The sequence below is a fragment of the Eleutherodactylus coqui genome, chromosome 11 (genome assembly GCF_035609145.1).
Source record: "Eleutherodactylus coqui strain aEleCoq1 chromosome 11, aEleCoq1.hap1, whole genome shotgun sequence".
Lineage (NCBI taxonomy): Eukaryota > Metazoa > Chordata > Amphibia > Anura > Eleutherodactylidae > Eleutherodactylus > Eleutherodactylus coqui.
In genome coordinates this window covers 128,794,808-128,811,587 of record NC_089847.1, presented here as the reverse complement: position 1 = coordinate 128,811,587, position 16,780 = coordinate 128,794,808, and the positions used below count along the sequence as shown (strand labels likewise).

The 16,780-nt window shown below is 45.5% G+C and overlaps 1 protein-coding gene across 2 annotated transcripts in view; it reads left to right on the top strand.

The window, feature by feature from the left end:
* The window catches only part of LOC136582458 (catalase-like), a 64,946-nt gene that overhangs the window by 20,614 nt on the left and 27,552 nt on the right, over nucleotides 1-16,780 (top strand). For both annotated transcript variants that reach the window (XM_066583510.1, XM_066583511.1), the window contains exons 7-12: nucleotides 3,009-3,200; nucleotides 4,544-4,696; nucleotides 7,024-7,159; nucleotides 8,463-8,590; nucleotides 10,623-10,730; nucleotides 11,265-11,345. In XM_066583510.1, the coding sequence (XP_066439607.1) occupies nucleotides 3,009-3,200; nucleotides 4,544-4,696; nucleotides 7,024-7,159; nucleotides 8,463-8,590; nucleotides 10,623-10,730; nucleotides 11,265-11,345 (798 nt within the window). The remainder of the gene's footprint in view (nucleotides 1-3,008; nucleotides 3,201-4,543; nucleotides 4,697-7,023; nucleotides 7,160-8,462; nucleotides 8,591-10,622; nucleotides 10,731-11,264; nucleotides 11,346-16,780) is intronic.

Below are 16,780 nucleotides of genomic sequence, written 5' to 3'. Positions count from 1 at the left end.
ATATCCATCCTGACCCCCACACACATCACACACACAGCTCCACAAACATCACACACACAGCTCCACTACATCAATCCTGACCCCCACACACATCACACACACAGCTCCACTATATCCATCCTGATCCCCAACACACATCACACACATAGCTCCACTACATCAATCCTGACCTCCACACACATCACACACACAGCTCCACTACATCAATCCTGACCCCCAAACACATCACACACAGCTCTACTATATCCATCCTGACCCCCACACACATCACACACACAGCTCCACAAACATCACACACACAGCTCCACTACATCAATCCTGACCCCCACATACATCACACACAGCTCCACTACATCAATCCTGACCTCCACACACATCACACACACAGCTCCACTACATCAATCCTGACCTCCACACACATCACACACACAGCTCCACTACATCAATCCTGACCTCCACACACATCACACACACAGCTCCACTACATCAATCCTGACCCCCAAACACATCACACACAGCTCTACTATATCCATCCCGACCCCCACACACATCACACACACAGCTCCACAAACATCAATCCTGACCTCCACACACATCACACACACAGCTCCACTACATCAATCCTGACCTCCACACACATCACACACACAGCTCCACTATATCCATCCTGATCCCCAACACACATCACACACACAGCTCCGCTACATCAATCATGACCTCCACACACATTACACACACAGCTCCACTCACTCTCTCAATCCATCCATCCATCCATCCAGAATTCCACATTTCCAACACACACACACAGCTCCACTACATCCATCCGTCCAGACTGACACACACACACACACAGCTGCAGAGTCCTACATTTACTTAGCCCCCATGGTCATGTGATTCCTGACTCCTCCCACACAGTGTATCACATGACATGACATCATCGGAGGCCCTGGAAGCTGTCGGCTCTGCAGGTCTGTGTTTCCCCTGACGGAGGAGAGTTACCCGGCGCTAGGGGGCAGTGCAGGCTTTAAAAATACTGGCCTGTAATAGGGCCGGTAAAAAAATACCAGCCAGGCCGGTGGTTTAAAGGCCGGGTGGCAACCCTATGTTCCACCCATAACTCTGGTCTGTGTTCCCTGGAAGACCCGTCCTGTATGTGCATTACCCCGGCAGACAATGTCTTCAAGACGAACCAGGCAATGCCTTATTTCTCCACTGGAGGCGCTGCAGGGAAATTTAACATCTTCTTCCATGCCCTTCTGAAGATTACAGCCAAACTCTGAAGGACCCAACAGCAGGACACTCTCTAATCAGCATATTTTTGGTGGACCAAATAGGGAGAACCCATATGGAGAACCTCTTTAACCGTTTCAAGAGATTTTTCAGTTTTTCATCCCTGCCTTCCAAGAGTCATAACTTTTTTATTTTCCTAAAGGTTTATGAATTCTAGTTTTGCAGGACACGTTGTAGTTTTAATATCAGCATTTGATGTCCCATATAAAGTACTAAAAATGTTTTAAACAATTTAAAATTTTTTTCAAAAAAGCTACGGCACCAATTGTTGGGGGGTTGTCTTTTTTATGACATTCACGGTACAATGTAAATAACATGTTCCTTTTATTCTCTGGGCTAGTGGCAGTATGGCCACGCCAGATGTATGTAGTTTTGTAGATGTTAATATTTTCTACTTTTAAATAACAAAAAACTTTTTTTTAGCTTTTGTTGCCACTTTCTGCCAACTTTTTTATTTTTCCGTGGACGGCACGGTGTGAGAGCTCGTTTCTTGCAGAGTGAGCCGTACATTTAATTAGTACTATGTTGGGTTACATACAACTTTTTGATCACTTTTTATTCACGTTTTAGGAGGCAGGATGCCCAAAAAGCTGTAATTCTGCAATTGTGTACGGATGCGGCAAATTTTAAATTGATTATGATGTCAGGGAGCAGAAAGTTATCTTATCTTCACCCATTAAAAAGCTATTGTCCTTTTATCTCTATACAAGCCAACCCATTGTAAAGCAATTCAAAGTGTAAATTAACCACCTTGATAGCATGTCAAGCTAAGGAATAATACATCTGTGCTTTCCTTTTTTTATGGCATTCATAGATAAATAGCGCTAAATTGTAGTAGTTCCCACTTTTACGGACATACCAATTAGGTTTTTCAAATTTTTTTTATGAGAAAAGGGTTTCTTTGTAACTTTAATTGGGCACCTTTACTACTTAGATGCAACAGTCAACATTGACAGCGGCATCTAAGTAGTTATACAGCTGTGATGGGAGTTAGCTCTGATCGTGGACATTGCCTGTTGAAAACAACCAGTGCCTGCCAGAAGTGGGTGGGCTTGGCTCCCAAGCTTGCTTCATACAACCCCCTCAACCACATGACTTCTATTTAAAGGGGTTGTCCCGCGCCGAAACGTTTTTTTTTTTTTTCAATAGCCCCCCCGTTCGGCGCGAGACAAACCCGATGCAGGCATAAAAAAAACAAACCGTCCAGTACTTACCCGAATCCCCGCGCTCCGGCAACTTCTGACTTACCTTGTGAAGATGGCCGCCGGGATCTTCACCCTCGGTGGACCGCAGGTCTTCTGTGCGGTCCATTGCCGATTCCAGCCTCCTGATTGGCTGGAATCGACACGTGACGGGGCGGAGCTACGAGGAGCCGCTCTCCGGCACGAGCGGCCCCATTCAGAAAAGAAGAAGACCGGACTGCGCAAGCGCGTCTAATCCGGTGATTAGACGCTGAAAATTAGACGGCACCATGGAGACGAGGACGCTAGCAACGGAACAGGTAAGTGAATAACTTCTGTATGGCTCATAATTAATGCACGATGTACATTACAAAGTGCATTAATATGGCCATACAGAAGTGTACACCCCCACTTTGTTTCGCGGGACAACCCCTTTAAGTTATGTAGTAGTGAAGGGGTGCAGCAGATTCTAATTGCTCCTGTATATTAGTCAATAAATCATATTCTTCTTATAATGACTCCTTCTGTTCCCTCCAGTCTGACCAGGGGTTGAAGAACCTGACCAAAGAGGCTGCAAGGACTTTAGCTGGAAAGAATCCTGATTATGCACTAAAAGATCTTGAAGAAGCGATAACGAGGAAAGATTTCCCATCCTGGACGTTGTGCATCCAGGTCATGACCTTAGAGCAAGCCAAGAAGATGCCATTTAATCCTTTTGATATCACAAAGGTAAAAAAAGGAATATTAAACAATTTCTAGTAGAAACTCCAAGTCATCCTGTCTATTGTGCACAACGGTTTGTATTTTGTGAATGGACAACACTGTTTATTGATGGAGGGTTCCTTAGAAATGCAGGTTGGGCACGGCACTGTTTCTCCTTGGGGAGAGCATCAAGTAGGCTTGAGAAGACTTAGAGCCATGCATGCCCCTCTGGGAAATTTGGTATGCAAATGAGAGATGGTATAATGCCTCTGCAGCGCCATCTATTGGAATGTAAATGTAGCTTTCCTATAAATCAATATCTGACCTTCTAACAAGCCTTGTAACATGACTGGGGATATAAGCCCAAACCAGAGTATTCTCTAGAAGAAAAAGAAAACCTTGTACAGACAGATGTTTCATTGTTCTTGCCCCTCATCCATGTACAGTGGGGTTCTGGTTGACTGGGTGAAACGCCTGTGACATGGGTCGAGCAGGTACTGTTTCTCCTTGTGTAGAGTGCCAAGTAGGCGTCCCCCGCTGGGCCCTCATTACACACCTTTTACCTAGCCAACCAGAACCCAGCACTACCTGTTGGAAGCTATTTTCCAATAGGTGGCGCTACACTTCCGACCTGGTCCCAGTAGTTTTAGTGACCCTGTAGTGGCTCTAGTAATAATAGTAATCCTGTAAGGGGCCGCCGAAGTAACAGTAAACCTCTTAGGATCTCCAGCAGTAATAGTGACCCCATAGGGGCCCCTGTAGTAATAGAGCCCCCATTTATGGACCCAGTAGTACTAGTGAGCCAAATAGTTGCGCTAGTAATAATAGTAACCCCCATAATGGCAAAATTATTAATAGTAACACCCATAGTGGCCTCAGTAGTTATAATGACCCGTGTAGTGGCTCCAGTAACAATAATGACCTCCGATAAGCAACCTGAAAAGCAGTGCACTGACTCAGTCTACAGGTCCAAGCTGCTGGTGGCCACTACTATTGTAATCAGTCTGTGACCTCTGACCTCATCCCGGCTGTACAGGCCGGTGACTGTGTGCAAGAACACAGATTCCAGGGGGTGAGGTCAGGGGTCACAGACTGATTAGAGCAGTGATGACAGAGTGAGTTAACTGCTTGTTGGGTTGCTGCCAGGTCAGGTCACATGAATGGTAAAAATAAATTACCGGCCAAGGGGCAACCCGCCACCCCTCCGGGGTCCTGAAGGCTGCTGCCTCAGGCGGCAAGCTCAGTTCACCTCTTGGTAGGGGAGCCCCTGGGTCTCCAAAGGAATTATAGATATACATCTGAGGGCAATTTTACCTTCTCTATGGATGCTTCGGGTATGTAATGCAGGAACTGTACATTATTCTTCACAGCTTTGGTACGAGGATCAGTTCCCTCAAATACCAGTGGGGAAGTTTACATTAAACAGGAACCCAGTCAACTACTTTGCTGAAGTGGAGCAGCTGGCCTTCTCACCCCATAACCTGGTGCCAGGGATGGAGCCCAGCCCGGACAAGATTCTGCACGTAAGAAACAGCTTATTACTATATAGTAGCATCACAGAAGGGGAAATCAAGAATTAAAAACAATCACAGAAAACGGCTGTTACTTACTGGGTGAGGAGTGCATATAGATGCATCCTCCTCTCACCATGCAGGTAGCTGACTACCAAATGGAGGAGCCAATTACACCTGTGCAGGACACCGATGAGACAGCCACTCACACTGCCTCTTGATATAGAGGGGGTGGCTGCTTGGTGTACACTCCCACACATAGTGGATACAGGGTGCCAGACCATTCTGATATATGTAGTTCACCGTGCAGACCAGCAACCTAATAATGACGCCATGATAATTCGGCGGGTTGCCCTACACTTCCATCAGTGAACCACACTGGTACTGCCACCCTGGGCTCCCCCTAGTGTCTTAATGCCACACTGCATGTGAATGATAGATAATAAATGCAAGGCATTGGTTGGATTTTGGCCAAGATACATGAGCCCACTAACCACTTCACGGTTCCTTGCGTTGTAGTGGGTCCCGACACTAATATAAATGCATCACAGAAGGGGAAATCAAGAATTAAAAACAATCACAGAAAATGGCCATTACTTACTGACTGAGGAGTGCATATAGATGCATCCTCCTCTCACCATGCAGGTAGCTGACTACCAAATGCACAGGTCTGATTCGCTCCTCCATTTGCGTGGCAAACTGTAGTTTTTAGTGATACCATTTTTGGGTACATTTAATGTATTCTATCACTTTTATTAACTCTTGGAAGTCTGAGAGAATAAAACATCAATTCTGCCTTTATTCTTTCGGGTTTTTTACAGCATGAATCATGCAGAATAACGGACATAATAAATGGTTTCTGTCGATTGGAAGGATTATGACAATACCAAAATTCTATAATATTTTTTAGGTTTTTCCACTTTTGCACAATGAAAAACCTTTTTATTTAGATTTTTTTTTTACATAGCTACTAGAGATGAGCGAACGTGTCCGTAACGGACACATCCGCACCCGGACACCGGCTTTAGCGAACACTGGAGTGTTCGCGCGTAAGTGTCCGGGTGCCGCCGGGGGGCGGGGAGATGCGCGGCGGCGCGGGCGGCAGTAGCGGGGAACAGGGGGGAGCCCTCTCTCTCTCCCTCTCCCCCCCGCTCCCCGCCGCACCCCCCCGCGCTGCCACGGCGGCCCCCGAACTTTTTCGCCCGAACACCGAGGTGTTCGCAAAGTTCGGTGTTCGGGCGAAAAAGGGGCGGGGCCGAACGTGTTCGCTCATCTCTAATAGCTACATTCAAAGTCCCGTAACTTTTTTAAATTTTTCCATTGATGAAACTGTGTAGGTCTTTATTTTTTGCGTGACGAGCTGTATTTTTTATTGGTATTATTTTGGGGTACATACAGCTTTTTTGATTACTTTTATTGTGTTTTTCTGGGAGGCAAAATTAACCAACAAGCATTTTGGCTCTGTCTTTTTTTTTTTTTTAAATTTTTTTATAGCATTTGCCTTGCGGGATAAAAAGATTCTTCCGTTTATTGTATGGGTTTTTACAGAAGCAACAATGACAAACAAATAGGTTTTTTTTTAAAACAAAAGAGGGAAGTGCATAAAATAGTTTTTTTCTTACTATATTTTTACTTATTTTTTAAACATTTTTTATATCCCTGTGGGGGACTTGAACCTGCAGTGCTATGATCGCTCTGATAATTCAGAGCACTACTTCTGCATTATCATAGCAATCACAGGCTATGGCAGACCTGGACGTCATTGTATCCAGTTGCCATGGCCACCCATGGGCCTTCCGCGATTACATGGTGGAGAACTAATGACATCACAGAGGGCGCGCCCTCCATCTGTGAACCTTTTACATGCCACGATCAACATTCATCATGGCATGTAATGGATTAGCAGTGGGGATCAGTGTTTTCAGCAATCCCTACTGTTTCAACAGGAAGTTGGCTGTCAGTCACAGTTGGCTTCTGCTGTAGATGGCATGGGCACAGCTTCTGAGCCTGTGCCATGCACAAAACGCAACTGTATGCCCATTCATCGGGAAGGGGTTAAAGAAACCTTTTCGCATTTGCTCTGGGGATTCTGCTTTTCTGCCCCATTTGTAGAGCAGGAAAGGAAATCTCCGCTGCCGAACGGTTCCATCTCTGGGTGGAACCAAACAGCGGCGGTTGGACCCCCGCTTTCCACCCAGCTGCCGGAGGTCCCAATGCAGATCTGATACCGGCCTTAGAATTTCTGCCCGTACAGAAATCTTTGGATTCTGCTAGTAAAGGTGACCTACAAATACTCCGATCTCTCTTATTTAATATTATTTCCTTTTAACCCCCTTAAGGCGCGCATGTTTGGCTATCCAGACGCTCAACGATACCGGCTAGGAGGGAACTATCAACAGATTCCTGTAAACATGCCAAAGTGTAAAGCAGCAAATATGGAGAGAGACGGGTTAATGGCAATGGGCAACAACCAAGGTACGTTGTTAGGTAGTGATTGTTCAGTGACCATCACCTATGCTCTGTGATCTGTGCAGGGAGGAAGAGGAGGTGGGCTGTGACATCTACTGTGAAGGGTGGATCCTGTTTTCTCCATATATAGTGTCACCTCTCAGTGTAATCCTGCCTGTGATGATAATGAGATGACGGCTGAGGAGTGACCTCCAGAGAACAGGAAGTGTCAGAGTATTATTACTCTTAAAACTATGCTTAATAGGAAAACATAGATGTCATCCTCTGATATCACATTCCGGATATTGTGACCCGGCCCGCTCACAATTGGCACTTCCCTGTACGGTAATTCTCCCGTGACCCCGGAGTGCAGCATAAAATCACGTGAAAAGTTTTCCGTGGATTAGTTTCAGTCTGAATTCACATTAGATGGATAATCCAGCGATCGGAGCGACTTCCAACTAGGCCGGTCATCAGTACTGGACTAGCCAGGGCCTGGATGTCACTGCCAACCGCAGGGGGGGAGGGGGGTTCTTATGTAACAGTGTGGAGAGTATACTGAGAATAGCATGGTGGAGGAAAACATCCAGCGAAAGGGGATCCTGTGGAAGGAAGCAACTTGTCACCGAAAGGGGTCAGAGGAGGATGTCAGGAATCGTTCTGACCAACACAGTCAGGATCAGCCGAATACAACACTGGTACTCCAACTAACGTGTCTGAATACACAACTCGCCGTGCCTTAGCATGGATGGGCTAGAACAACAGACGGCCAGTTCCAGTGCTATTGTTTGTAAGTGAAACAGGTAGGCGAGACCCCAGGGGACAAAAGAGCACAAAACGTGTATCACTGAGGAAAAACATCTCCTGGTCAGATGGATCCAGATTTCTGTTCCCCCCTGCTGATGGAAGGTCAGAATTTGGCGCAAGCAGCAGGAATTGATGACCCCTTCCTGTCAGCTGGTCAGCACATCTATCTAATCCTCGATATCTACAAGAAGCTTCCTGTCCACAGGGGCCGATATTCCTTCAGAACAACTTCATCGCCGAGTGGAATCTAAATCACGACACGTTGCTGCGGTTTTGAAGGCCAAATGTGCTACTAGATGGGGGTCTATTCAGTCTATCGAGGTAACAGATGGGGGGCACAGCTTGAGAAACCCACTATTATTGAAAGAAGACAGGTGCTACATAGAATAGCTCTTGCTGGGTCAGACCTCTCCATGCATTACATTGCGTGGCCCATTGATTTCAATATTACCCTATGTGATAATGTAATTATAATGCTGTATAAATCTTTAAACCTGAACATATTATTTCATTTTTCCCTTAGGGAATGCTCCGAACTATTATCCAAACAGTTTTGGAGGTCCGCAAGACAAACGTGAGTTCTTAGAGAGCAAATCCCATCTAGAAGGGGATGTCTTCCGGTACGATGACTCTGAAGATAATGTGTCTCAGGTAAATATGACTCAGCACTGTGTATATCACTATTACTACTGGGACCACTATGACAGTTACTATTACCACTGGGGCCGCTAACTTGGATCAATATTACCACTGGGGTCACTATGGGGGTCATTATTACTATTGGGGCTGCTAACAGGGTCACTATTACTACTGGGACCACTAACAGGGTCAATAGTACTACTTGAGTTTACGGGGTCACTATTACTACTAGGGCGACTAAAAGGGGTATAATTACTAATGAGGCCTCTATGGGAGTCGCTATTATACTAGGGCCACTATTACTATTGGGACCACTAACAGGGTCAATATTTCTACATGGTCATTATTACTGTTGGGGTCAATATTACTACTTGGACCACTAATGGGGTCAATATTGCTGCTGGGGCCATCAATAGGGGTCACTATTACTATTGGCACCCCTAACAGGGTCATACTTAAACTTGGGCTATTACTACTGGAACCACTAATGGGGATTACTATTGCTACTGGGACCACTAATGGAGTGCACTATTACAACTGGGGCCACGAATAGGGATCACAATTATTACTGGAGCCACTATGGAGGTCTCTATTACTATTGCGACCATTAACGTAGTCAATATTACTACTTAGACCATTAATGGGGTCACAATTACTACTGAGGCCTCTAACGCAATCAATATTACTATTGGGGCCACTATCAGGGTCAATATTACTACTTGGACCATTAACAGAGTCACTATTACTACTGAGGCCACTAACGGGGGTCACTATTACTACTGGGACCACTAATGGGGGACAACATTACAACTGGGGCCACTAACAGGGATCACTATTAATACTGGGGCCACTAATGGGGATACTATTACAACTGGGACCACTAACTGGGGCATTGTTATTACTAGGACCACTAAGACGTAGTGCTATTACTAATGGGGCCACTAATGGGTATCACTATTATTACTTGGGTCACTATTGGGGGTTACTATTACTACTGGAGTCGCTAATGGGGCTCTATTGCTACCATGGCAACTAATGGATGCACTCTTACTACTGTGACCACTAATGGGAGACAACATTACAACTGGGGCCACTAACAGGGATCACTATTACTATTGGAGCCGCTATAGAAATCACTATTACTACTGGGGCCACTAATGGGGATCACTATTATTACTTGGGTCACTATTACTACTGGAGCCACTATAAGGGATCACTATTACTACTGTGGCCACTAATGAAGGACAACATTACAACTGGGGCCACTAACAGGGATCACTATTACTATTGGAGCCGCTATGGAAATCACTATTACTACTGGGGCCACTAATGGGGATCACTATTATTACTTGGGTCACTATTGCTACTGGAGCCATTATAAGGGATCACTATTACTACTGTGGCCACTAATGAAGGACAACATTACAACTGGGGCCACTAACAGGGATCACTATTACTACTGGGGCCACTAATGGGGATCACTATTATTACTGGGGCCACTATTACAGGGAGGACTACTAGGGTCGATATTACTACCGGGGCTATTAACAGGATCATTATAATTACTGAGGCCACCAACAGGTTCACTATTACTACTAAGACTACTAATGGGGCCCTATTACTACTGGGGGCACTGTTACTACTGGGGGCACTGTTACTACTGGGGGCACTGTTACTCTGTCACTTCACACAAGTCTCAATGGTTCAAATACGTGTTGGGTATCTTGTGTATTGGTGCTTTTAATGTCTGTAAAATGACAGGTTTTTTTGGGTGGTGGGGCGCCATTTTACACTTTGCCTCAGGTGGGGCATCTGCGGTTTTACGCACCTGGTCTTGGGGTTTTGCAGGCCTACTAGTATTTGGAGACTGGTCCTAAGGCTGGAAGGACCGGTCCTGTTCAGTGTTGGGGATTGGGGTGATCTAGGTCATGTCAGTAGGTGGTCTTCGCCTACTTGGAGGGGTTGTTTCGGTTATGCGCTGACCGTAGGCTGATCTCCCTGCAGTCCTGCTCCCACAAGTCTGTTGTTCTGGGTCTCTTACCAGGTGAGAAAAATGTACTGTGAAGATATGTCAGAAGAGGAACGGCAGAGGCTTTGTGAGAACATCGCAGAAAGCTTGTCTGGAGCTCAACTTTTCATTCAGAAGAGAGCGGTAAGCTACAATGAAAATCTAGGCCACCTGGGAGAGCTGCAGTGTAAAGCATAGGGGAGGGAAAGAGAAACAGGCTGCCTTTAATGGGATGGAGGTGGATTTGGATCATGGCTGGGACTCAGCCAACACTGCAGAAAACAGCCATTACCAATAGGCGGTGACTTATTATTATGGGTGGTAATGCCTTCTATGACTTATTCCTGGGACACGTGACACTTCAGATCGAGGAATGATAAATGCCCGCACAATTTTGGAGATGGCACGTCCCATCCATCTGGCGCCCACTACCATGGCTCGCCCCAACTCCGATAATTCATGTCACCTTCCCATGAGCCCTCTGGCCGGTGTTCACCCTCACGAGATAACCCCTCACAACTTATACAGGTGCAGGTGTCCTCAAGTGTCACTTAATGTAATGCCACTTCATCGTCAGTTTACATACCGCTATCCCATGACTTCTGGCGTGTTACTAAGAAGGTCCAACTTAGAATCTGGATGACTTCTGTGCTTGCTAACATGGATTTGTATTTGCAGGTGAAGAACTTCACAGACGTGCATCTTAATTATGGGCGGCGAGTGCAGGCCGAGCTGGATAAACTGGCAAGAGTCAAGCAGGTAACATAGACTGGTGCTTTATGCCAATTACCCCCTACCTAAATGAATTACCCCTGAGCTGAGGTTACAGGTGCTCCACCTGTAACCTCAGTTTGAACAAGTTTTGAACAATTTCTGCTCCTCTGCTAGTTTCTCTTAATATCATAATTTCTACGTTAAAAATGTTGCTGCTTTGCCGTTGTAAATCCCATTTGAAGTGGCCGCCACTAGGGGGCTCCCTTCCAGTGTCTCTGCAATCTACTTTCTGGTTTTGGGTGCAGAGCTTTTGTAGTAACAGGGATAGAATGACGTTGCTCTGTACTCACAGGCTGTAGGCTGACAGATCTGCAGACACTGTGATAAGGATCTGCACAGTGTCTGCCTTCCCTGCTGTTACAGCCTGTAGGTGTCTGTCTGTCTGCACACATTGCACACACATTATAGTGGGCTTATTAACCATTTGACCAGAATGTCTGTAATAGTGGGTTTACCTAGAACGACTGTTGGCTAAATGACTGCATTTAGACGTAACGATTATCACGCATTTTCGTTCATGCATACTAATTTTGTGCAATAGTCATCCTGCGTAAATGGCCCATAAATGCCTGATCGTCCTGGGAAAGCAGAGGGGTAAGTATTCAGATACCACTCCCTGCTAATTCGACCAGAGACAGCGTAATGCAGCGTACCAAGTAACGGCAAGGAAGTCAGGACAGTGAACTACTGGCAGAATGCTGGGCTACTTACACATCCCCTGCTTCAACGTGTATTGCTAACAGCAGAAGAAACGAAAAATGGAGAAGACCAGCTGAAAATCAGATGTTATAGACATAAAACGGGGTGTAAACAGCAGCACATGAGGGTGAGGAGAGCCTGGGGGATTGTAGAAAACTTGTGGAAAACTCAGGTACTCTTTAATCATTGTGAAAGTTAATAATTAGGAGAACCTTCCCTGCGTTGTCTGCCCCCTGGTGAACTAAAAAGTAGTAAAGTATAGGAGATAAAATGAAGACACGTTTGAGAATAAATAGATACATGAGTGTTACAGTAATACTTAGAAGCAAATACAATCTAGTAATAGTTATCCTTCAATGGAAGTCTTCAGAGGCCGGCAACATCTGCCTGGGATGATTTAGTGATCCTGCACTGAGCAGGGGGTCGGACCCGATGACCCTGGAGGTCCCTTCAACTCTACCAGTCTAGCATTCTAGGATTCTATTCTGCAGTTCATTCTTTCCCCAGCAGGTGTCCCCATAATCCAAATCAAAATAAACTCAGGCTACTTAAAATTAGTCCTAGGAATACTGGTAGTAAATATCCCTCATATGATAAGAAGGTGAGATATTTTTATGATATTTGAATAGAATCTAAATGAGATCTACAGCAAAGGAGAAAAAAATTATTGGGGAGAGGGAAGGGAAAACAAGGCTTCTAGTCTTACCTTGTGCAGATGAGAATAGGGCTGATCCCTCTGCAGTGTGACAGCCCTTCAGATATTTGTAGACAGCTATTAAGTCTCCTCTCAGCCTTCTCTTCTGCAAGCTAAACATTCCCAGATCCTTTAACCGTTCCTCATAGGACATGATTTGCAGACCGCTCACCATCTTGGTAACTTCTCTGAACTTGCTCCAGTTTGTATATGTCTTTTTTAATGTGGGGTGCCCAGAACTGCACCCAGTATTCCAGATGAGGTCTGACTAGGGAAGAGTAGAGGGGATAATGACCTCACGTGATCTAGACGCTATGCTTCTCTCAATACATCCCAGAATTGTGTTTGCCTTTTTTTGCTGCTGCATCACATTGTTACGTTACAGAAGGGCAAATCTAAAAACAAACAATCGCAGAACATTGCCATATACTTACTGACTAAGGAGGGCAGATAGCTGCATCCCCTCAGCATGCAGGTAGCAAACTACTAAATGAGGGAGCTAATTACACCTGTGCAGGACACCGATGAGACACCACTCACACAGCCTCTTAACCCTTTGCAATCCAATTTTGGATTCAGGATTTCCTAGGGGGCTTTCTCTTTCTGCCATTATACAATGGCGCCATCTGCTGGCTAGAGCCGGTACTGCGGTATGTGACATGCTGGAGAGGCCTCCGACAACAGAGCGGCCAATAATCTACAATAAGAATACCCTGCCGGACGTCTTCCGACATTGGAGCTAAACAGCCTTCAATCAGAATGTCTTTAGACATCAGACAGTGGATTGGAAAGGGTTAATGCAGAGGGGGGTAGCTGCTTGGTGTATACTCCCACACAGAGTAGATACAGAGTACCAGACCATCTGATACATGTAGTCCCCCTTGGGCTTTAAAACACCAGGGAGAGCCCAGGGTGGCAGTACCAATGTGGTTCACTTGTTAAGGTGCAGGGCAACCCGCTGAACTATTATGGCGTCATTAATAGGTTGCTGGTCTGCATGGTGAACTACATGTCTCATCAGGTGTCCCTCACAGGAGTAATTAGCTCCCTCATTTAGTAGTTTGCTACCTGCATGCTGAGGAGATGCAGCTGATTGCACTCCTTAGTAAGTATATGGCCATTTTCTGTGATTGTGTGCATCACACTGTTGACTCATGTTCAGTCTATGATCTATTTGTATACCCAGGTCTTTTTCACATGTGCTGTTGCTTAGCCCAATTCCTCCCATTATGTATGTGGTTTTTTTTTTTTCATTTTTCTTGCCCAGATGTAAAACTTTGCATTTCTCCCTGTTAAATACCATTCTGTTAGTTGCTGCCCACTGTTCAAGCTTTTCTAGATCTTTTTGAATACTCTCGCTTTCTCCCCTAGTATTAGCTATCCTTCCTAGCTTTGTGTCGTCTGCAGATTTCATCAGTTTCCCATCAATTCCCTCATCCAGATCATTTATAATAACGTTGACCAACACTGGGCCTAGGACAGAGCCTTGTGGTACCCCACCTGATACATTCTTCCACTTGGATGTGCAGCCATTTATGACCACTCTGAGTACAATCACTCAGCCTGTTGTGAATCCACCTAACAGTTACTTTGTCAATCCCATATTTAGTCATTTCTTTCAATAATTATGATAGGAGATACTTTGTCAGATGCTTTACTAAAGTCAACATATACTATATCCACCGCATTTCCCTGATCAACCCAGTCAGTGATACTATCATAGAAGGAAATTAGATTTGTCTGGCATGACTAGTTTGTTACAAACCAATGCTGGCTCTTGTTAATTACTCCATTTTCATCCAAGTACTTGCATACATGCTGTTTAATAATTTGTTCAAACATCTTTTCCGGTATAGAAGTCAGGCTCACAGGCCTGTAGTTTTCTGGATCCACCTTCGTACCTTATTTTGACATGGGGACAACATTTGTCCCTATCCAGTCTTCTGGAACTTCCTCTGTTCTCCATGAATTTTCAAAGATTATGGCGAGTGATTCACCGGGAGGATGGATGATAAGACCACATGTGCTCTTAGTTCCTTCTCGTCTTTCTGATTTCTTTAAAGTCTCTGCAGATAGCTCCAATGCCCTTTTTTGCCGTGTTATTTGTCCCTACATGTATTAGTAGGAATGGGTAGTGGTCTGTAAGATTGAAGTGTCTTGATAGCCTATCAAAGGACATTGGAACTATTTGCAGAGACTTTAAAGATCTCAGAAAGAAGTGAAGGAACTAAGAGCACATGTGGTATTGTCATCCATCCTCCCAGTGAACCACTCCCCATAATGTTTGAAAACTCATGGAAAACAGAGGAAGTTCCAGAAGACTGGATAGGGACAAATGTTGTCCCCATCTCCAAATAAAGTAAGAAGGTGGATCCAGGAAACTACAGGCCTGTGAGTCTGACTTCTATACCGGAAAAGATGTTTGAACAAATTATTAAACAGCATGTACACATCTTTAATTTGTGCACCTGAAAGACAGCACACCTCTCATGAGGTTATGTCAGGTCTTAGCACAAAGGGGCATGGCCAAATGTAAGAAATGGTCCTAATATTATTTTCCCCATAATCGCTCCAGCAGTAATAGCGACCCCCATTAGTAGCCCCTGCCTTAATAGGGACCCCCCATAGTGTATTTCCAGCCGCAGCAACCCCATAAACAAAATTCACTTGTAGTTGTGGTCCGGTAGTCGCTGGTGTAATCAATGTGACCCCTGATCTCACTTTCCCGGGCATCAGCATACAGGAGTGCAGACACCGGGGAGATGTCAGGGGTGACACAGATTACAGCAGCTGCTGCTGGACTGGGACTACAAGTGAGTAAGGCGGCTTTCACACGGGATGACCTATTGGGCGCAGATGCCAGGCAGGTCGTCCTAGGGATAATAGTTTCTGTGCTTTTACACAAGAATGACCATCGCTCAGTGAATGGAGGCGGAACAGCCGGGAAACATGCCAGCCCTCCTCCATTAACCGTAAACAGGCAGTCATTTATGAATGACCAATGGTCTGTTTACACGCCGATCCGTAGTTCAGTTTTATGCATGCAGAAACTGAACGATGAATGAGAAGCGAACAAATTCTCATTCGCCGTTCAGTCCGGTCGTGCATTTACACTGAATGGTAATCATTGAGATTCCTGCTGGCTGTCCGTGTAAAAGGGCCCTTAGATTGGTGACGGGACAAACCTCCTGCCACCCGGGACTGCAGGACAGCGTTCCAAATCTGTAACTGTCATGTATTATCCGGGATGATTGGAAGGCATGACCACTGCGGGGCACAAAGGGTGTGGCTTAGCACAGAAGGCGTGTGGCCAAATGGAAAACCTTTGCCACGCTACACATGACACTAAAAGTTCCCTCTTCTCATTGTCCAGCAGTTGGGAAGTCTGCAGAGCGGCTCCGTCTTATGGAGTCACTTGGCTTTTTTCCTGACACTTCATGGTGGAGCGTTCACAATCTGCACCGTATAAGAAGTGGAGCATCATTTTTTTCCCTTCCATTAAAGGCATGTTCCCATGTTGGCCAAACATAACTGAGATGAATATGAGGAGGCCGGGTATCTGGGCTGACGAGAACTGCCAGGCTGGGCTCCGCTGCACTGTTCCCATAACTCCCATAGAGTCCTGCCTACAATGTAGCAGAGTTGGTTGTGTTGTCTCTGCAGCTCCCAAGTCACAGGAACAGTGTAGCTGTTATAGCTAAGATATAGCTATTCATGAAGGAATAGCTAAGGGCTATGTGTGATTGGCTGAGCGCTCAGCCAATAGCTAAGCAGTAGCTGCTATTGGCTGAGCCCTCAGCCAATCTGCACAGCCCTTTCAGGAGGCGAGGATTTTTAAATCCTCGACTGCTGAAAGAGCTCAATAGCAGTGCTGGGGAGCCAGCGGGAGGACGCGGCTGAGAGCAGGAGAGGTGAGTATAATTTAAAAAAAAAAATTTCACACTTTTGGCCGATTATCGGGGAAGGACTTATATTTTAAGCCCTTCCCCAATAATCATTCCACGGGGTAGCCAAAGCAGTGCTTTCA